At 36.0% G+C, this 23,514-nt stretch overlaps 1 protein-coding gene across 4 annotated transcripts in view; it reads left to right on the top strand.

Moving 5' to 3' along the window:
- PIK3C3 (phosphatidylinositol 3-kinase catalytic subunit type 3) overlaps window positions 1-23,282 on the top strand; it is a 157,756-nt gene extending 134,474 nt beyond the window's left edge. For all 4 annotated transcript variants that reach the window (XM_014850180.3, XM_044774652.2, XM_070513135.1 and 1 more), the window contains 3 exons: window positions 5,163-5,253; window positions 14,776-14,901; window positions 22,503-23,282. In XM_014850180.3, the coding sequence (XP_014705666.2) occupies window positions 5,163-5,253; window positions 14,776-14,901; window positions 22,503-22,517 (232 nt within the window). In that variant the 3' untranslated portion in view covers window positions 22,518-23,282. The remainder of the gene's footprint in view (window positions 1-5,162; window positions 5,254-14,775; window positions 14,902-22,502) is intronic.
- Window positions 23,283-23,514: the final 232 nt, after the last annotated feature.

Here is a 23,514-nt window from a genome sequence, read left to right as displayed (position 1 = left end):
GCTCCATCTTATTGAAAGCAGAAGGAAAACAATGTGCTTTATGAACTGTCATTGATAATGGATTGGTAGCAATTCAGTAGAATGAGAAAACAGAGGCAGATTATTAATGTGGAGCCAAAATTAACCTTCCTCACTACTAAGAAAAATCAGAAACAAATTAATCTAAATAATTTTATGTTGAGTCTTCGTGAAAATTGTTTTATTTTTTATTTTTAAAAATTTCACTGTACTTCAGCTATGATTAGATGGACCCTAAAATTTTGATCAAGATTTATTTTTTAATGTAATATTTTAGAATATGGTTCAGTTAGTAAAAATTACCCTTAGGACATAAGAGTTAACCTGATAGTCAAAAGCTTCTTTGGAGCTAAGGTTATGAGATGTTTATTATTAAGGTTTATTATTAAGGTAAGTATGACCAACCATCTTCTTTTTCATGGTTTTTGTTGATTTCTGATCAATTTCTGCAACAAGAAACCATTGAATAACAGTGGACTACATAAACAGAGCAGTTCCTTTGGAACTAAGTTAGGAATGGTTACAGTTGTACGGATGTCAGAACACATTTTATGGTGGTGTGATTTTCATGTAACAAAACATATTATGGTCTCTTTTATTAATCAGTACCCATTAAACCAGTAACTAATTGGTAAGTTTATTTTTGAATACTCTCTCATGGCAGCAGTAGCAATGGTAAAACATTTGAAATCTTAAGTATTCAAGGAAAACGTAATTCCTTCTGTTAACTCATATTTATGTCAAACACAATGCTAGACACTGATAATACAAAAATGGCCTAAATTTTTCAGTAAATATACTGAAATTAGGAAGCATTTAGCTGTGTTAAGCAAAGTTCTTATATTGCATCAGAGGACATTTGCCTAGTCACCAAATCGCAGTGAGTTTACTGATCACACTACTTTTTATCATTCACTTAATTGTTTTTCCTCCTTGAAGTTGTACACTTATAAAATAAGCCTTTTTTTGGGGATTCTACTCTGATATTTGTCGCATGCAAAATGGATAGATTGTAGGGGAAGTAGATCTCTGAAGCACTGTAAGAACCTCACTTGATGTAGTTCAATGCATTTTTATTTTTAGTATTAAAGGTTTTTACTGAAAATTTGGACCATCATTGTATGACTGGTGGGTAGCATGGTGGTTGGCATAAACATGGGTAAGAGAAAGAACACGTTTTCCTAGAACACTGTACTCAACCCACTCCTTTTACAAAATCTAAATTATATCATATCCATCCTTACATCTTTGTCTAGACTTGATTTTGCACACTTTCCCCACCTTGTCATTATTTTTTTAACCTTAACTGTATCTTCTCTTTTGATAATGGTTTTGAAGATTTTTAGTAACCTTTAAATCTGTTTTTCTGGGTAGGATATTGAATGACTAACATAGACTTTGTGTTTTGGGTCATTTGTTCTATCTTAAATTGAAAATGCAGGTTAATGGCAACAGATGTAAAAATTAATACAGTTAAAATAGGGACAAATTATCCACAAAGTAATTGAATGTTTAAACTCCTTACAGAATATTCCATTTTATATTTATTTACGTTCTTGTTTCCCTTTGCTATAGTAATAGAAGCATGAATAGTTAAATTTAAACCAGCAAATAATCCAGAAAGCATTTATATTGGCCTTTAAAAAAGAACACACATTATGCATCTGTAAAGGCAGAAATTTTAACATAGTTCCTGGCTGCCTATTGGAATCACCTGGAGAACTTTGGTTGGGGGGCACTTCTGGGCCCTGTCAGATTTACTTGGTCTGGGGTTGGGCCCAGTATTTTTCTTTTGTTTTTTTTTGAGGAAGGTTAGCCCTGAGCTAACATCTGCTGCTAATCCTCCTCCTTTTGCTGAGGAAAATTGGCCCTGAGCTAACATCTGTACCCATCTTCCTCTATTTTGTATGTGGGACGCCTGCCACAGCATGACTTGACAAGCCGTGCATAGATCCGTGCCCAGGATCCAAACCCCAGGCTGCTGAAGTGGAGCTCACAGACTTAACCACTACGCCACTGGGGTGGCACTGGGCCCAGTATTTTTTTAAGAAGCTCCTCAGGTGAATCTAATGGGCAGCCAGGTTTGCGAACCTCTGAAATATCTCTTTCAAAACTGAGCCATTTATTTCCCTCCCTGTGTTACCCTGTGACCTACCCTGTGGTATGTTTCTGAGATTCCCCTATGACAAGATTGGGAGAAACTATAGTCAACAAAGCAGAGTATGAGTAATTGAGGGTTGGTTGAAGGAGCATCTTTTTTTCATGACATAATACATAGGAGCTAGCTGTACTCTGCTGATACTGTCGTCCTTGCAGCCCTCTCGAAGCCCCAACTCTACTCAGAACTGTCTGTCTTCCTATTTCATGTGTACAGTGTAACAGCTGTAAGTTACTGGTGAAAATCCAACAATGATGGTATTCTCACCACTGGTTTTAAATCGATGGGTCTCAGCTGAGAGCTGTTTCACACTTGCCCTCCACCTAAAGCGCATTTGGCAATGTCTGGAGACAATTTTGGTTGTCACAACTGGGCAAGTGCCACTGACATCTAGTGGGGAGAGGCCAAGGATATTGCTAAACATTGTATTGCTGCCCTATTTCTGCCCATTGTACTGTGCCCTCTCCTTCACAGCCCGTCTACCTTAAATTCTGTTCTCACTGTCTCCTCTTGCTCGCCCTTCCTTCAGCCTTCTCCACTAAGACTTCCAGTCCTACTCTGCTATGAAAACTAATTTTATCAAGATAAACAGTCACCTATACCAAATCCAGTGGCCACCTTTGCTTACTAGCGGCTTTGACACAGTTTACCACGTCTTTGTTCCTAAAAACCTTTCTTAGATTTGGTGTAACTCACTCCCCTGTTTTCTTTTTGCCTTATTGGCCACTCCTGCTTCTTTGCTGATTTCTTCCCTCTTCTGTCTGACTTTCACATAGTGAACTGTCTAGAAATTCCATTATCAGTGTTTAGTTCTGGATCTTTTTTCTGTAAACTCTCTGCTTAAGCATTTTCATCCAGACCTGTGACTTAAATAGGATCCAAATGCTGATGTCTTCAAATACCATCAGCCCTAATATCTCTCCTGAGATATATCTAACTGCCTACTTGACATCTCGACTAAGAATCTAGTGGGCGTCTCAAACTCAATAGGTCTAAAATGGAATTCTCGATTCCCTGCCCAAAATCCTGTTTTTCCATCATTCACTCTTTCTTATTTTGATAAATAACCATAGTTCCCCATTACTTAGGCTAAATTGTTGGTCATATTCAGTTCCTCTTACCTCTCTTCCCCATTCCATTGAAACCATCAGCAAGAGTCATTCACTCCATCTTCAAAATATAGTCTGAGAGCCTCTATATTATTGTTTCTTTTTTACCTGGACATCTGTGAAATAGTTTCCCTACCCCCATTCTTATTCCCCACAAGATGGTCAGTGTAAGCTTTTAAAAATGCATATCTGAGTACCTGCCTCCCCTCTTTAAACTCAGTTACTTCCCAGTGCATTTAGAATAAAGTCATACCTCCTTAAGATGACTCCTCTTTCCACCCCATCAGTCTCTGATCCATTTCCTTGTTTTTACTTTATTTTTTAAATCTTTATCAGTGAACCAGGTATGAAATTATCTTCTTTATCAGGTTATTGTGTGAGTCCCCCCACCACTTCCAGAATGTAAGCTTCGTGAATGTAGGGACCTTGTTTGTTCAGTTTGACACTACATCCTCAGTACCTAGAATAGTGTATAGAGTGAGCACTCAGTAAATATTTGTCGGTTGAATGAATACAATTACATGAGGAAAAGTGTGATGACATCTATGATATGCTTTTTATCAATTCCCACAAAAAAATCAGTAACTTAAAGCTATGTTAAAGCTGTTTACCTATGATCATGCTTTTTTTTTTTTTTTAAAGTATAAATGAATTGGGGCCTAATCTGACTGGAAGACTATGTCAAGGTAGAAGTTTTCATTATGAGCCCTCTTGATCTTCATGGGTAATATAAAATACAAAAATGGTGATAAAAATAGGTAATTTGAGGTTCATGTAGTCATTTTTGTCTACAAGTTCTATTATCATTATAGTTCAAGTGTTAAATAGTTTTTATGTATCAGATTGTGCTTTTTTATATTTGGATAGGTAGATGGCTGGAATAAAGATTCTGTACCACCTGACCCCTGACGTCCACCCTCTGAGAAGACAGTGCAAGGCCCTTGTGTTGACCGTTTTACTGAGACCAGCTAAAAACCTTCATTGCCTAAAACCAAAGCTTCCTTTACTCACATCCATCCCCAAAGTCAAACCTGAACCTCCTTTTATCACTGTCGTGCTAAGGGGCCACCTGGAGCATAACTGTCCAAGGGGAGAGTGTTCTAGAGCAGGAGGTGGTTGTGCGCAGTGTACACTTATTTACACCTTTCCCCATAAGCCTTCACCTCCGGAAACGAGCATTTGGAATAGTAACATTCTTTCTCCTTGTTTGGAGGAAGAGGAAGAGTTTGAGGATTGGTGAGGATGACCCTTTAGTTCCTGTAGGGGCCAGCATACCCCAAAGTTATTTAGTTATCTTGCTGATTTTTAATAGAGAAGAGTACTAGCTATTTTTCCCTTCATTTAGGATTACTCATATCCAGACTAGTCACTGTAGTTCCTGAAGTGGTGATTAGTATCTGTGAAGGATACTCATGAATGACTAGTGGGATGACAGTATTCCCTTTCATTCGTTTAGCAATGACATACTGAAGTGGTCTTAAAATAGCATATTCTTGTCATCATTTAGCAAAGCAGATCTTCATTGTTTAGTAAAATGCTAATTAGGTATAAAGTGGATTCTCCTTAGACCCCTTCTAAAAAGAATATACTTATTAAAGAATGAGAAGAATGTCATTATTAGATGCTTACTCCAAAAGTTTTTTCCATAGTGTGGGACCTAGAAATGGCATTATATCAACACCCCAGAATAAGATATTTTCAGTGCTTGCTTCTCATTGAGACAGTTGGTGAATAGTCTTGCATTCTGTTTTCCACAGGAGTAATAGTAATCATTATAAAGATCCAAGTATCATTACTTCTAGGAGTGTTCTTGCTATGTGAAAGAACGGCAAAATTCTAACACATTGCTATTTTTTTTCTTTCCCATTCTCCTTTAGGTATTCTAATCTGATTTTGAACTTGTTTTCCTTGATGGTAGATGCAAACATTCCAGATATTGCTCTTGAACCAGATAAAACTGTGAAAAAGGTAATTTTTATGCATGCTTAGATATCACAGTCTACTTTCATGGGTAGAAGACATTAGGGTTTTAATAACCCATTTCCCCGTCATCCCGGCCCCTAGACTCTTAAGTAACATAAATTAAGAACAAACTCTTGTGTGTAATTTTTTTCACATTCCAGAATACAACAGCCTCTCGTGTCCTCTGCAGCCAGTTTTGTCCCTTTCCCTGTTCATAGCCCCGTGAAGAGGTCACTTTATTTAGAGAGAAAACTTACTACCACAGCCCTTGCTCTTTGTCCTGAAAAGTTTAGTTCTTCTTTAATACTCATAATAGGATACATGGTTCCTTGCCCTCCAGGCTGAGCAAGCTAAGGATCAGAAACAAAATATTGTAATAACATATGGAAGAAACAGGCCTTCTTTATCCTTCGCTTCTATACCCTTACAGGGATTTCTGACTGTGTCAGGGGAGTAGAGACCTGCTTTTTAACTCTGCCTACAAAGACAAGAACAAAGGACATTCATCACATAGGTGAACAGTGATTCAGAACTATCTTCCCTTGAATTCCAGCAAGAAATGGGAGAAAGGGTAGCGGATTTGAAGATTTTTGTCCAGATTAATTTGACTCTCTGATTCATTGATGGGGGAGGGCAGTGTATGTAAAGCACTTTATTCCCCTAGAGATAACATAAGATGATCCTAAATATCAGTGTGATTATTCATATTGAACTTCAAAGAAAGATAATATAGCTTTTTAACCTTGTAGAAGTATAAAATTACTAAAGGGCAGTTGCAGTCTCACAGATAGAATCACTGTGGTGGTTGAGAATAATTATTGGCTCCAAAAGCCCTGAGTTCTGATGTAACTGACTCCAAACATTATTGGAAGATACCTCTGTTTGATTGACCATTGTCTTAGTCCATTCGGGCTGTTATAACAAAAATACCAGAGACTTGGTGCTTATAAACAACAGAAATTTATTTCTCATCGTTCTGGAGGCTGGAAGTCTGAGCCTGGGGAACGAACATGGTAGGTGAGAGTGCTCTTCCGGTCGAAGACTTCTTCCTGTATCTTCACATGGTGGAAGGGCCTAGAGAGCTTTTTGGGAGTCTCTTTTATAAGAGCACTAATCCCATTCATAAGGCCTCTACCTCCCTCGTAACCCTGCTCCAAGGCTCCACCTCCTAATACCATCACACTGGGCATTAGTAGTTCAACATGGATTTTGAGGGGATGCAAATATTCAGACCATTGCAAATATGAACGAGGCTGATCTCTTTTACTTAATTTTATAAGTCTTTGACAGACAATGAGAGGGGCTTTAATGTAAATATTTTCTTGTTTAACCATTTAAGAAAATTAGGCTCTTAGGATTTCATTTATTATTTTATCCAGCAAGCACTGTTTCAGTAAAATCCCGCCCCCAGTAGGAAATAGACTATTTATCATACTAGTTTTTGGCATGGCTTATTTTTTGTCATTTTATTTATTATTTTATTGACTAAAGCTCATCCATCAAGAAATATAATTGGCTGATGAAAATTTCCATAGCTATAATTGATGACTGCACCAGATTTCAAATGTTGTTGCCTTTTTTTTGGTTTTGTTTCATTGCTGTATTCAGGGTCTGTTTTGCTGTTTATTTTAAACCCATTTATCTCTGTCATATGTTCACTCTTCCCTAACATCACTTGTTCTCAGAAGTCATTTATGAAAGTTCTAAAAGCATTTGTCAAATGTAGTCTTCCAGTGTCTTCTGCCAATTAAATTATGTTATTCTTGTTCTTATTAGATCCTTTGTTCCAACTCTGTTTCTCTTTTAGAAAATCATGATCTTATTGTTTAAGGAGAATGCCCTTTTGTTACCAGCTATCTTTATGACACTATCTTTTAAAATACAAAGCAATTCATTTATGAAGAAAAAGAAAAAAGCATGTACGTTAGTCATTTTTCTACAGACTAGTAGTCTCTAGCTGTTTATTTCTTTTCATTAAGTGAACCTTGAAAAAAGGTATTTTACCATATTTTTCCCCAAAAGAGTATTTCATAAAAGGTTTCTTTGCTTTCTGCTGTTTTATAAAGAATGTGAAGTAGCCAATTGCAGCATAAACTTGACATTAAAATCCTAATATTGGAAAGTTATGCTGGAATAAGCTAAAATTTATGTTTCATATTGGTTGACTTTTTTAAGAGGTAGAAATAGGTTTTTATACTTTGATGAAATAACGATTTCTGGCATTACTGTGAAGTCTTACTACTTGAAAAATGTTTTCATTGGCCTCATGATGGAAGCCGGCTAGAGAAACAGAGTAGAACATTTGAGGCTGAAGTCTTCACAAAAGTACAGGTTTTCCAAAGTGCAACAATATTTTCCTGTCTCCATAACTTATTTTGGCGTATGTCAATTTCATTTTAATTTTTTGGAAATTATTACTTATATATGAAATACATTATATTTTGGTAATCAGATTTGTTTATTTCTTAGAAAATACAGTTGCCCAAACATATGAGTTGGGATCACTATTTAAAACACATAATCATTAATCTCAAACATCAATTGAATACCTGCTATTAGTAGGTTAGTGTGGTACTCGTTGCTTGGTGCTGTAAGAAGCTTGATCAAAAATTGTCTTAATCTTTTCATAATGTAGAGCAAGGTTATCCAAGTAGTCTAATAAAAATAATACATATGATAAAAGCAAAATGTTACGGTGCTGGTGTAACTAAAACATAGCAGATAGACTAATTTCCGACAATGAGCAAACAGATCATATTAGTTCTTTTCTTAATAAATTTTTATATGAAATATTCAAATCATAAAAAATGTGGATGTTCATGTAACAAACACCTATTTAACCACCACCCATATTTAATAAATATTAACATTTTGCCCTATTTGCTTTAAATCCTCTTTTGTTAATGAATCAAAATACTACAATTGGTGTTGAATTGCACTCATGTGCGTTCCTCTGTCCTAAGGGTAATCATTCTCCTGCAGTTTGAGTATATCCTTCCCAGGAATATTTTTTATACTTCATTCATTCACTCAGCAATATTACTTGAGCTGTTTACTATGTATCAAGCACTGTTTCAGTGTTTGAGTTGTAGTAATAAACAATACAAAATTTCCTGCCCTCGTGGAGCCTTAAGATAAAGTGAGTTCTGTAAAATTTACAGCATATTAATAGAGATCAGTATTATAGAGAAAAAAATTAAAATAAGAGGGAAATTAAATGTTGGGTTGGTACTGGTGTTGGCAATTTTAGTTTCGGTGGCCAGGGGTGGCCTCACCCAGAAGGTGTGTGTGAGCTCTTTTTGAATAAATTAAAAGGAGATTTTTATACACCTGCAGTATGGAAATAAGACTTCTTACTCAACGTCTGTAGAATGCACTAATGAATGAACTGAAAGTTAAAATATTTGAGATAAAAAGCATATGTATTCCCTAGGAAATCATTAACTTTGCTACTAGGGAGAGTGTGTTGAAAGGAGACATTGCGTATCTTCAAGGAGTTTTAAATCTTCTTAGCCTTTTGATACATATGAATCTTTGTTCAGAAAAAAATAAGGAAAGAGAAGGTAGAACTACTTTAATAGATAAACATGTCCACTTGACAGTCAATGCGTTTCCATTTGTCTTTTCCTTTAAATCAGTATAATAAAAAAGAAACCTTTTTAAACTGTGGTGTAACAAGCTTGTTCGAAGTAATTTAACCCAATAATACTATTTTGTGTTGAAGAATTAAATGGATATGTTCCTCCTTTAAAATGATTTTTTACCAAACTTTAAAACAAAGAAATTATTATATTGCAAGCAGCCACAAATTATCTGAAGATCTATTTTGAATGATGTTTAAAATTAAATTGCCTTTGGTGCCTATAAGATTAGTAAACATACAAGCTATAATATCTACTCTCATGGAAATTTGACAATGTAGGTAGGGTTTTTTTCTTTAATAGTAATGTGTCTTACAAACAATTATTTCCCGGATTCTCTTTTAGCAGTAGTCGGATGGGGGTTCAGTTTTCATCATTTTTCTTTTTAATTACTCTTTATTTTAAATTCTGGGTTTTACTCAAGTTAAGGGATTTTTAATTCTAATGCAGCTCAAGTAATCAGATGAACTCAGCAAGAAAGTAATACTTAAATGAAAACTCTTCCTTTCACCCTGATGAATGAAATTATTCCTTTGTTGTGATTAATTTTGTGTTTAAGTTATTAAGAAATGAATACCAGGAAAAATATTTTTTCTAATTCTAATGCTTTGAGTAGGAAGAATTTGATAGGGAATGTCTGCTTTTGTTATTTTAATGAAAGTTACTGTTATTTCAGAGATGCTGTCACTAAATTATTTTAAGCAAAAGCTTTCTTTCTATGTTAAATTTGTCTTGTAATAGTTGTATTTTGTTAGCTCCCCTAACCTTTTCCAGAGTTTGGTCTGACCACAGAGTAGAGTAACAGATCACAGGAGGAATGAGGTTCCTTATCCTTCTACATATTTAGATAATCCCTAATTATGGTGCCCCAAAAAACCATCTGACATGTGGAATTATCTCTCATTGCCAGAAGTGTGAAATCTAAAAAGAAAAGTATCAGTCATCCAAGATTTATCAGAAGAACAGATATATAATAGCTAGGGCTCTTGTGTCTTAAGAATGGTTGTCTTTCACATCACATGTTAAATCCTCAGGGACAGATTAGAAGAGTATACTTTTAAATTAGTCTTCAAATATAATAAAACATATTACTCACTTGTTATTCTACTTGATAATCATTAAATGTTTACATTAAATTTGTGAGTAGAAGTGTGCTAACATTTCAACAGAAAAATAAGAAAATGAGTTTTCACTTTTTTAATGTATCCAAAATGAGGTTTATGAAGTTAGTTGGAAGAAAGAAATTGATAGGTCTTCATTTGAAAGCAGGAAGTCACGTTATTCAATTCTGTCTTTTGTAGCAGATATGACCTTTCAGTTGGACATCAGCAACTGGTAATTCATTGACATACAAAGAACTCAGTAAACTTCAGGTACACTGCTCTAATTGCCTAAGCTGGGCATCACAACTGTCCATTGATTACAGTGGATGCCTCTGGTGTGAAATGCCCATGGTTTCCTTTAAAAGCCGTACTGTCAAGGACATGTTTTTAGTAAATCTTTTAGACATGAAGTATCAAGCCACAATGAAAAAGTGTTCTCTCTAGTTAAAAGAGACCAAGTGTAAAATGGTGTCTGAAAATGGGATTTGGATATCTCAGAGACTTTCTGTTACAGTCATGCACCGTATAATGATGTTTCAGTCAACAATGGACCGCATATATGACAGTGGTCTCATAAGGTTAGTACCATATAGCCTAGGTATGTGGTGGGCTATACCATCTAGGTTTGTGAAAGTACATTCTATGATGTTTGCACAGCGACAGAATCCACCTAACGACGCATTTCTCAGATCATATCCCTGTTGTTAAACCACACATGACTGTACTTTGCTGATAAAGTTTAATTGAGTAGCAAATGTGTTTATCATTAATTACAACTTCTCTAGAATCATGTCTAGAATCAGTGAATGATAGAGTCTACAGAATATACAGATTTTGTCTATTACATCTTGTGAAAAATTTTATCTACTTTGTTTTCTTAAAGTTATTCTAATGTATGTCATTGATTCTTACACCGTCGTTTGACTATGGATGGAAAACTGAAATGAGCAGATAGACAACTTAGTGGACAATAAACCTGATAATCCAAGATAATAAATAAGTACCTCTCCAGCACAGTTTGAGAGGTTACACTGCCCTTCAGTGTTAGACAAGGAATGTTAGGCTGCCCTTTGGTAAGTAAATGAAAATATCAATTTTTATAGGCTAGTTACAATACAAATTTTGCCAGATTAAACCTCTCTTACAGTCCAATATGAAAGTGATGCAACCCACGTGTATGATCAGTCCTGTTTATTATTGGCAGAGGATGTTAACTGAGACTGTCTTCAAACGATTCTAACTTTTCAAGATGAAATAATGCCTTGTGCTCCTCCATGTAATCATTTTTAGTCATAAAAATTTTGTTTTCATGTCACCAATATTTTATGCTTTTAAAGATAAGACATCCAAGCATGAAGTGATAATGTTAAGTTTGAAGTTCTTGTTCTATATTCTCTTCTCTGTAGTTAAGCGTAGCAATAAGGGGAATTTTCAAAAATAAAAGAATAAACAGTAGTTTCTGGTAGCTTTAAAAAGGTAGGGAAATAAATAAATTAATATAAATAAAAGGGTTCATTTTTGCTTGTAAGTCAAATTCCAATACAATTTTGATAAAATGGATTATATTTACAGTTGATAAATGAGGGTTTTAAAAGGACAGAGTGGTAATTACTAATTTTTACTGCTGGTGCGTCTAGGAATTAAAAAGCAAAGAGGGTGAAAGTTGATCTCCAAGAGATCATTACATGTTTAAAAATAAGATAGATTGGTTTAAAAAAAAGAACAGAAAAATTGAAACTATTTTATTTTCCCTCATTTAGTTCCAACTGCCTAAGGCTAGGGTGTGTATTTAACACCTTCAAAGTTTTTACCAGTTCCAGAAATCTTCCACCGTGGGCACATAAGCAAGTGATGTTTTAGTTGATTGTTGCCCACCTTCCAGTTGATTTCAAGCTTAATGAGAACTAACTGGTGTGTGGTTAATATAAAAGCCTATAAAACTTATTATCTACTGCTTGAAATACTATATCCAAATGAAGAAAGATATTAGTTCTACCGTATTCTATAGCATTTGTCTACTACCGTATTAAACTTTAAGATGAATAGAGACACACCAGTCAGGACATGACAGTGCTAAAGAAGAGATGGAAGGAATGTCTAGTGAAGCTGTTTCCAGGATATTTAAAGGTTTGGCAATTATGGCATTTGGAAGACCAGAAAAAGACCTCAGAGAAATTTAATCAAAGTAAGAGAAGGTACAGAAGGACCAACACAAAAAAAGGTGTAAACTTAAAGTAAAACTGAAATGAAGGAATACATGTTTTAGCTCACTGGAACTTTGAGATAATTTTAGCAGCTGGTAATGGTAAAATGGGCTCCTCAAAATTTAGTTAATTGCCTCCTGCTGAAATTTTATTAGTGGATGAATGACTATCTTTCAGAGAAGCTGTTTTGTTTCCTGTGGCTGAAATGGTTCCAGTATGGTGCAAGATTGCAAGTGGATCATTAGGACGGAAGGTGGTGATTGCATTTATAAGTTGGAGAAATAGAAACTGAATGTTAGGTTGTTTCCCTCGATCTTCTGGTATATCTCCATTGTACTAAGCATTAGACCTGTTTCAAAGACAGAGAACACTGATCCAGATAACAAGTTTAAAAGTATGGTAAAAATAAAAAATACTATTCAGAAGATTGGGGAGTAATCAAAAATAAGCATAAACACAAATGATGTCTACCTTTGAAAGATGAACTGCAGAGACTCAGATTTGCAAGTTTGCAACCTTTTGCTTGAAGGCACTCTCCAGATTGTTTCAGGTGTAGCCTTACTGAGGAAGTGTAAAAGGACAGAGTTTGGAGCTGGTAGGATAGTCAGGAAGTTAGGGGAGAAATTCTGGAAAGGTGAAAGTCAGAAGTAGTGCGTCCCTTTCCCCTAGTCTGCGTACAATTTTCCTAAATCCTGACTGAAAGTGAAACTATGTGGATGCAATGATCCCAGGGGATGGGGAAGCAGCAGCCAGAAGCTTAAAGAATTGAGCAGAGTTTACAGCTGTTGTCCATCACAAGGACAGATTTTGGATTTGATTTCAGCCACTTGACTTCCTGTTAGAATGATTCTTCACAGGAACACAACATAATTCAGTTTCTGTAACATAGTCAAAATGTCTAGTATCTAATAAAAAATCAGTAGATATGTGAAGAAACAGAAAAATGTGACCCACAGTCAATGAAAAAAAATGTCAGTGAAAACACACTGAAATGACCCAGATGTCACAGTAAGGGCTTTAAAGAAGCTCTTATAAGTGTGTTCAAGGGCTTAAGGGAACAAATGCATAATGACTAAACAGATAGGGATCTCATCGGAGAAAGAAAAATTAGTAAGGAAAAAGAACAAAATGAAAATCTAAAGCTAAAAATATAGTAACTAAAATGAAATGTTAATTGGATAGCTTTAAAAATAGATTGGATTATGGCATTAGAAAGAATCAGGGAACTTAAATCAATAGAAATTATATAATCTGAAGAACAGAGAGAATGTAGCTTGAAGAAAATGATTAGAACCCTAAGGACATAGGGGACAATAACAAGTAACCTAAAATAAGTCAGTAGATATGATACCAAATCAACAATCTATGCAGTTAAACTTTGTTATAAAAACTGTTTTCGTATTTGGTAAATAACATTTTTTATATGCCAAATGCATATCTTCTGTTTGTAATTCAAGTACTTATACAGGTATGCAAATTTTGATAAATTGGGTTAAAGTTTTGTTTTGATTCTTCTGCCCTGTAATTTTTTTAGGTCCATAAAGGATAGTTTCAAAATTCTCAGACATGGTCTCTCGAGTAGAAACCAAGGAATATAAAAGATTAAACTCAAGGAACTTGTGTGTCATTAATTGGGGTCCAGAAATGGGAGAGTTAGTTCATTGAAGATCTCTACCCTTAGATTTCCCCCTCACCGAATTGTCCGTCAGTTTTATATCTGCCTCTCTTGTACCTCCCCTATCCTGAGGCTGCAGAGCCGTCAGATCATCTGATAGACCCCCAATATGAGAGTCAAGTGAAATACTCCATGTAAAGTGCTTTGCACAGTGTTCTGCACAAAGTAGTCATTCAATAACATTGGCGGCTTTTATTTTTTAGGGAACCAGTCTCATGTATGTCTACTAATTTATCTTGTACTTATTGCTCTTGAGAATCAACTGTATCTTTAAATATGAAATACGGAGAAATTCCTCTGTCTTTGGAAATTCTAGACCAATTGAAGTAGTTCTTTGCAGAAGTACTAGAAACTCCTATAGGAAAGGAAACATTTTAGAAGATCTAGGTTAGTTTCTTTGCCAGTGAATGACATAGTTCTTGTTGTCATATAGGCAGTGAAGGTGGGAGAGAATATTAATGTAATCTGACTTTACTGCATCCATTTAATAATAACAGGGATAAAGTGAAGGAGATTGTTAATAAATATGTCAAAATTTAAATCTTATATAGTAGCTCCAGCTTTTAAATGCAAAACAGTAAAGCACACCTTTGAGTTAAAAGAACAATTTTTGTCTGTTTTTAAATTCTCAAGGCCTAATAGAATCAGATTTTTTATTTACTTTCTTAATTTTTTTTCTTAAAAAATATTTACAACCAAGACAGATAGGGTGATATAAAGAGCATAAAACGGTAAACTTCTACACTCGAGAGAACAGTATTCAAAACTCCTTGTGAGTGTGAATCATTTCTTTGGCATAGAAATCGCTCATAATATATTGTAATATCTATATCCGTTTGATTCTGTCTCTTCAAAATATGTCAGCTTTTCTTCCTTCAAAATACTAACAGACTGTGACTTTGTAGGTTCAGGATAAGTTCCGTCTAGACCTGTCTGACGAAGAGGCGGTGCATTACATGCAGAGTCTGATTGATGAGAGTGTGCACGCCCTGTTTGCTGCCGTGGTGGAGCAGATTCACAAGTTTGCCCAGGTAAGTTCTCTGAGGGCAGTGCATTTACCTCAGCTTCTCCATGTACTACCCTGCAGTCCTCGGAGAGCCACACTTTTCTCCTGCCAGTGACATCTTTTCTGGTTTTTTGTTAAGCCTTTTTGACACCTCACCAGCCAGCTGATATGAACGTGTTCAATGCATTAGTAACTCTAAAGTATCCCCCTTAAATTTTCTTAGTAATGACTAAATTGTGGCTCATCAGCATAGGTGTATTCGTCCTTTGTAGTCAGTGATGATTGTAAACCCTTCTTGAGAATGATCTTGGGTCTAGCGGAGGCCTTGGCAAGTGAGACTTGGACATGTATTGGGTTTTGGTAAATGGTGAAGTGCTAGGAAAGGAGTTTAGAAGCTGTGAAAAGCAGTGCATTCCACACACTGAAAAGGTCTATCCGTAGACTTAGTTAGCAGAATCGTCCATACAAATGTTTGACGGAAGACCTTTCACACTAGCCTATGATGATAAACCTGAGATTTAAAACCTCTTTTAATTTTGAATTTCATAATGAGGATCATTATGAAAGTGGTTAGCAAACAGAAAAATTAGGCTGCTTTCCTCTCCCACACCCTCACACACCTCTCCTTGTGAACTCCGTCTTGACTATATATATTCAATCAATAATATATTTTTAAATTATTTTATTGAGGTCATATCGGCTTATATCACTGTGTAAATTTCAGGTGTATATTCTTATAGATCAGTTTCTATATAGAATGCCTCATATTCACCACCAATAGTCTGGTTTTTATCCGTCACCGTACATATGTGCCCCTTTACCCTCCCCGCCTTCCCCTCTGGTAACCACTAATCTGTTCTCTTTATCTATGTGTTTGTTTATCTTCCACATGAATGAAATAATACGGTGTTTGTCTTTCTCTATCTGACTTATTTCGCTTAGCATCATACCCTCAAGGTCCGTCCATGTTGTTGCACCTGGCAAGATTTGGTGTTTTTTTATGGCTGAGTAGTAATCACCCAAGCTCAAAACGTGTCTGCTTTGACTCCTCCTTCACTCAGTATCCAGAATGTCACCAAGCCTTAACCATTTCTTAAAGTATCCTGTTTTGTAATTTTCTCGCTACTACCATTCTAATCCAGTTGTTCTTCACTTTACCATACCTTAGATGACTAAAACCCTTCATTGACTGTGTTCTCTCTGTTTTTCAGTCTTTTTCTCTTGGACCATTCTTATCTTTATTCCGCTAAATCTTCCAATGAGATGTATTTTCACAAAATAATGTTTTACCTTGTTCCTTTTAAATTTAAATGTGTACAGTGTTTCCCTGTTGCCTAACAGTGGCGTCCAACCTCTAGCAGCTCAAGGCCTTCCAGCATGTTGTGTTCTAAGCCCCTTTCCAAGCTGTTCCCCTAATACTCTCCTTTTCTGAATATTTGTGTTCTCTTCCATCTCTGTGACTGTTTTGCTGCTGCCATTTCTGCAGTCCGGAAAATCCATCTTTTTAATAATTAACCTTTTGTAAACTTCTATTTGCCAAAATCCAATCTGTCCTCCAAGATCTATTCTTAATGCCACTCTGATTCATCTTCCTCTGAATATCTATAGTATTTGTACTTTTATTATGAGTTGCACTTACATTTTGCTTTCTATTATAGATATTTGGATACTTGCTTTATAACTCTTAAAATGCAAACTTCTTGAAGGCTGGGCTATATCTATCAGTCACCTAGGAGCACAATGCCTTATGCACTTAAAAAATATCTGATGACATAAGGGAATTTCTTCCTGTAAATGTTAGCTTATACTCTTTTTCTCACTTAACAAAAAAAATTTCTTCTCCCTGAACACCAATCTGGGTCATATTTTATTACAAGTGCCAATTCTAGGTCTGCTTCACATGTCGTTAATCCTAACCAGTCACTTCTGAAGAGAGTAAACCGTGATGATGATAGGTAAGTGACTTGTCGAAGTCACCCAGATAGCTAATGGTAGATCTGGGTCTGTGTATAGCTCAGCACATTATTTAAGAGCTATAGGGAAAAAAAGGCACAGAGAGGTATTATGACCTAGCCAACTTCATGTTAGTCTAACAAGGGACAGAACCAAGACTTGAGCCCAAATCTTTTGACTCCCGCATCCAAGGTTGTTTCCTAGCTTACCAAATTCAGGTCTTCTTTATCAGAATCCCATATTCTTTATCCTAAGAAATTAACTTGAAAATGCTCATGCTATTTTTTAGGTTTCCTTAAATATGTCACTTGTGCCCATACTATCGTGCAAGTGAAACAATATCAAAATAAGTGTAACCTAAGGATGTTAAATTTCATTGGAACTTGCTTAGGCATTGAAGGGTACAAGAGCTACTAAGTACGGTGTTAACTTCACATAAGTCTGTTCAAATTATAAAATTATAGAAGCAGAGCTGTTTCTTAACTAATCTCTGAAGTTTATTTTCTCTTTGAAACTCACATTTCTACGTACACACTTTCTAAGTATGATACTAATAAATCACACACACACTCAAATTCTGATGAGGACATCTATTTTTTTTCGTCATGCATAGCATTTATTATAAGGATGTATATTGCTAATTGGTTTATGCTAATTTTAGAGTACTCTTATTAATCATTATGGATTATAGAACCCAGTTTTTTAAAAATGGAGGCATACTGATACATGTTAGCAAAAGTTATAGTTGTTTCAGCATAAAAGAAATTACATCCTAAAAGATGACTAAAAAATTGCCACATACAACTATTATATGGAAATGCTGAAAAGGCTTATTTTCTTCCATCATGTCATTCCCGAGGACGGGTAGAGATTAAACACTGCAATATCCGTTGCCTAGCAACACCCACCTATTAGTGGTACAAATTTTCCACTGATAAACACTTTTATTTGGGTCATTGTCTTTGAAATTGCATCATCAGAACCTCTTCTCCTCGCTGAAATGATCTTTAAAGGGCTTTCTAGACTTGTCTGCACAGAAAGGTAGATGTCACTTAGTTTGGGTCACTTATCACTCTAAAACTAGGCCTTTCAATGGTGCTCTCTCACATCGCAGCCCATTTCTTTCCAGTTTCTGCTTTTTCTTGTCTGTCTCTCTCTTCACTGATTGATCGTAGAATGGAGTATGGTTTCCTTTAATCTTAATACATATTAAATCTAATTAAATGAATCTTGGTAGATTAACTGGGATTAGAGATATATTTTTTGCAGACTGAGCATAAAAAAGTAAGAACAAATTGGGTTCGGAAAGTTTACCCAAGTTCCAGCTCAAGATACTAAGAACACGTCACTGCCATTCATTTGACAAGAACCTTACTTAGCCCCTGTGGTGTTCAAGGAGGAAAAGCGCAGGTGCAGGCAGAGGGGCACGTGAACGTGTCGTCCATCTGTGCACGTTTAACCTAAGACTTCAACTGCACACGCGCACACACACACACGCGCGCGCGCACACACACACGTGCGCGCGCACACACACACACGCGCGCACACACACGCACGCGCACACACGTGCGCACACACACGCACACACGCACACACACGCACGCGCACACACGCGCGCACACACACGCGCGCACACACACGCACGCGCACACACGCACGCACACACACACACACACAAATGCTTGAGGGGGGTAAAAAAAAAACCCAAAAGTCAATAAAAGGAGGAAAATGGTGTGGTTAATATGCCAGACATTTCCCCTGAAGAGCGTATGTCCTCTAGTAAACGTGACAGGGGCTCCCTCAGAAGTGTTTCAGATCCCAAGTGCCTCCCGTACCATGGCATCTTACTATGCTGAATGTGATTCCAATACTGAATTTCCTGTTTTTTTGTACGTTATTGCCTCTAAGTGCAAGCTATCTGCCCCATCTGTTGCTCAAACAAACAGGGTTTTTGCATCAGTACTGGGGAAAAACTTCCTGTTTTGGACTTTTTAGATGTGTTCCCTTCTGAAGGGCTTTTCTTGAGTGATTTTGTTTATATACATATTCCAGTGTTACCTTCATGTGCTGCCCTTGGCACCTAAACCCAGTGTAGGATGTTTCCACTGTAACTGTTCTACTCTCTCATCGACTTTGAGAAGGCATAGATGCAAAAGATGCCTGAAGGAGAAGAGAACAGAGCATCCTTTCTGAGTTTACATTGTATGGACCTTATTTTGCCAGTAGGAATAAAAAACAGCAGTGTAAAATATTTTGTTGAACAAGACAAAAAGTATTGAAATCTGTGGCCAAATAGAAATTTTTCTTCTCTAAAACCAAGTGCTTTTTAGTTTACTAAATAATTTTCTAAAGAGTCAGGTGATCCCCGGACTAGTGGTTTAAATAAATAGCTGACTTAACACAAAATATGTCATTCAAAACTATTTTGCATCATTTTGTGTCCTGGATCAATTCCTCATTTATTTGAATTATCCTGGGAGGAATAAAAACAACAAAGAAACAACAATATTAGCAATAGTAACAGGCTGTTGAACACTTAAATGTGCCAGGAATTGTGTAAAGTGCTTTCTCTGCATCACCTCATTTAAAAAAAAATTTTTTTTTATGGAGGTTATGATAGTTTACAACCTTGTGAAATTTCAGTTGTATGTTATTGTTTGTCAGTCCTATTATAGCTGCACCACTTCACCCTTTGTGTCCACCCCTCAGCCCCCTTTCCCCTGGTAACCACTAATCTGTTTTCTTGGTCCATGTGTTTATCTATCTTCCACATATGAGTGGAGTCATACAGAGATCGTCTTTCTCTGTCTGGCCTGTTTCACTTAACATAATACTCTCAAGGTCCATCCATGTAGTTGTGAATGGGATGATTTTATCCTTTTTGATGGCTGAGTAGTATTCCATTGCGTGTATATACCATATCTTCTTTATCCAGTCATCAGTCGGGGGGCACGGTCGCTTCCATGTCTTTCTGCATCACCTCATTTAATGTCCACACCTGTGAAGTGGGTATATCACTAGGCCTGTTTCACAGATGAGGAAACTGAGGCTTTGATACATTAAATACCTTGTCTAAGGTCTCAGGATTAATAGGCAACAAAGTCCAGGTTTAAACCCACACCCTGACTTGCAGAAATAGACACTAGTTTCTAAATAATGTTTTTCTCCATATGCATCTAAGCTTAATTTACTAGGTATGAATAGATTTTGTTGTGAGCAGCAAGTTTTTAAAAATAGACTTGTAAATTTAAAAAATGATCTTTTAACTTTTCTCTCCACAATCTTTCATCTGAGCATCAAAAGAGAAAAAGAAACAGCCAGTAGAGTATGATATAAAAAGGAGTCACTGGGAATAGTTAATCTGAGATAAATAGGAAAAAGATGGGATAACATTTATTTTGCACATTGACCAAAAGGCAGTCTTGAATTTTTTTGACCCCCACGTGCTCCCTGGTTGCACTGTAATCAACACTGCTGCCCAACTACCCGTTTAAACGCGTGATCTTTAAAAACAACATAGGCACTTGCTGCATCACACGTGTTGTAAGGTCTTAAGATTAGTTCATTATTGTAATAGCAACAGTCAGCAGATGCCCCAAAATTTTCAGCTGAAGTGCCCTGCCATTTGTTTTTCATCCGTACAAATTTAATTTCCTTCTCTTCCCAAAGAAAGTTTTCAAACACTTGAGTGTAGTCCATGGTAAGATTTGCCTCTTTGCTTCATTAACAGTGCTTTTAGTAAGGTTCATTGTTACACTAACTTGTTTTCCTGCCCTTCTGGTTTACATCAAACCGTTTTATATAAATTTTTCAAATGTACAGGGAGTTGAATATTTTGGGACTGGCTCTGCTACAGAGTATTACTAATTTTTCTTTTCCGCAGACACAGGCACTTTTAAAGTATTTAGGAAATGTATGCGAGACCGTCTCTGCAGTAGCAGCATTTTTCTCATACACACACATACATGTGTGCATGCACGTGTCGTTTTTAATTGTTTCCGGGATATTTAGACTTCCTAATGTGTCAGTGAGGACCTTTCACAGTTTTGTTTTAACCCACATTTTCAGCTTTCATCATTGTCCACCAGCCTTCAGAAAGAACCTTCTTTGTAGTTCTGATGATCTTTCCCCATACCCAGTACCTGCCCCCCGAAAGCAGTATACCTTTGTCTTTGCCTGGATGAGCCCCCCACCCATTTCCCCAGCTTTGGGGGGTGGGAGGTGTGTGTGTGTGTGTGCGCAATGACTCTTCCTAGATGCATTTTGTCTTCAGGCATTTTGTTGTAAGTAACCTGGGGTGGCCCAGAGAACCTGAACTGTTTGTGGCGCCTAGTAGCCACCAAATAAATGTGTGTGGTTTTATGTAAGTGCCGAGGACCATCTGAGAAGTTTATTTTTATTTTCTCTGATACTGCCTTTAGGAAAATATTTAAACACTTCTTAAATTGTAAATTACATTCTTTTTATTAGCATTAAAAATATATCTTACCATATCATTTCTAGAATTACCTCTTTAAACTGTATCAGATTAAAATCAGCCGGCATCTTTCACTGTTTTACACATACACACGCATGTGTACACACCAAAACCAAACAGATTTGTCAACAAGGTTTTTTTCCTTCACGTTTCCTTTCAGAGTAATAATGAGGTGAAGTTCATAGAAACAAAATTTTGCTGCGCATAAACAGCATTCTTAATTCCTTCAAGATAATGCGAACATATATTTGACTGAAAGGGCACGTGAGGTGTGGATGTCTCAATGTATATTCACCCAAACAAAATGATCAGAGTTGTCCTTACTGAGAGTGTGGGTGATTGACAGTATCTGTACATGTTAAAGACAACCATTAACTGTTGCAGATTATTTTTGCATTAAATTGTCCTCAAAAGTAATAGGTATATTCTGTCAATTTCACTGAATGCTAAATTTGAGAGATAATAACAATGAAGAGAGGGCAGTGTCACTGATAGTTCTTTATAAGCCCTCTGTGAGATGATTGTGAGGGTGCCTAGCATGAAATAGGTGCTGAAAATGTTGATTTCTTTTATTTCTACTTGATATTTTAATATTGAATACTGTTAATGTGTTGGCCCCAAAACTACTCTTGGCTGGGCCTCTCTTGTTTTTTCAAGACAACTTCCTTTGATTTTATTCCAGACCATTTCTGGAATGAAACAGCTGCACTCTGTGGAATAAACTACAGGTGTGCAGTCTCTCTAAAAATGTCACACAAAGAACTAGGCACACTACCCAAAATATTAATCTTCTGTCACTGCAGAGTTCAGTGGTATTCTTGTTTTCCTGGCGCCAAATTTGTCTGCCATATAATAATTCATCATCTTGAGATTACAGTCGGCAAACATTCCCTCCCCCAAGTATTTTCTCATGTAAACCGATTTTTAAGCTGTCTCAGGAATTCTGTACATTGTGGTTAATTGCAATCCTCTTCATGGCGTTTAGTAAAGTAATTCTTTCACTTTTTTTTTTAATAAAAGTATTTTTTTAAAACTTGACTGGAATTACCTCAGTTTTTTTTTTCTATTAAAGAATTATATCTTCCTCTCTTTCTAAGCATTTTTTATCACTATAGACTCTATTGTTTACTTTTCTTCGTGAACAGTGAAGCTAATTATTTTCTACATGTTTCTTTATTTGTTCATAATTTTTGTAGTACTGGAGAAAATGAAACTGGCTTTGGCCCATCAAGATGCTTGACTCCATAAGGAAACTACTTTAGAAGAAACCTATGTATAAGGAAGACTTCAGAGTAACAAGCAAGGAAGAGAACATTTAATCTTCAAGATATCATCCGTCCTGAATGTTCCATGGTGCCTGAATTCTGTTTCCTTGAATGTCATTGCTTAAATATGGTCTTGAAGGATTTGTTTTGAAATACTGTATATATTTATTTTTAAATGTACACATTGTTAAAAAGCTATTTCAGGATCATGTACATATTGTGAGAGTTCTGGAGGAATTTTATGTTGAAATAGTAAAACATTTAGTGTTTAAGTTTGAAATGCCTTTCTTCCCTCAGCCCTTCTCATCAGGTGTAGTTATATGAATTTGGATTAACTGTCTCAGTTTAGAAGTTTTTTCTGTTTTGTCTCTCTTTCCTTCGTTTCCAGATTTTTATTTTTTTTTGCCTTATCTATAATACTTCAAGTTTTACATGTTATGGCTCCTTCTTTTATAGTTCGAGAATTGTATATACTTCAAATAAGACAGTCATTTTCTCTTACTTATAAATCTTGTGGGTTTTTCTTTTTGAAAACTATAGTTCACAGATCTCCTAGGTTTTAAGTACATAAAGCAGGATATAAAAATGTAATTACTGGATAACTGGCCAATAGGTAATAAGACAAAAGCTTTTAGTATTGAGCCTAAGATATTTTTACACAAAATGTAAGTAGAAATTGCCTTTCTGCAATAAATTCCTTTTTGATGAAAACTTAGTTTTCAAAAGCTTTTTGAATTGGCTCTGCTAAACCTGTTAATGTAATATATCTTTTCTGATCTAAGCAAAATAATTTTTTGTCTTTTAAAACTGGAAGTCCCACTAATCCATCTAGCTTTTTTCCCTCATGGAACTTTGGGAAATAGGAACACACACAAATGAGAAGAGCAACATAATAATCTTTGCAAATTAATGTGTTGCGTAGTCACGTGACTTTGTTTTGGAA

The sequence above is a fragment of the Equus asinus genome, chromosome 7 (genome assembly GCF_041296235.1).
Source record: "Equus asinus isolate D_3611 breed Donkey chromosome 7, EquAss-T2T_v2, whole genome shotgun sequence".
Lineage (NCBI taxonomy): Eukaryota > Metazoa > Chordata > Mammalia > Perissodactyla > Equidae > Equus > Equus asinus.
This window is presented reverse-complemented; position numbering and strand designations above follow the sequence as displayed.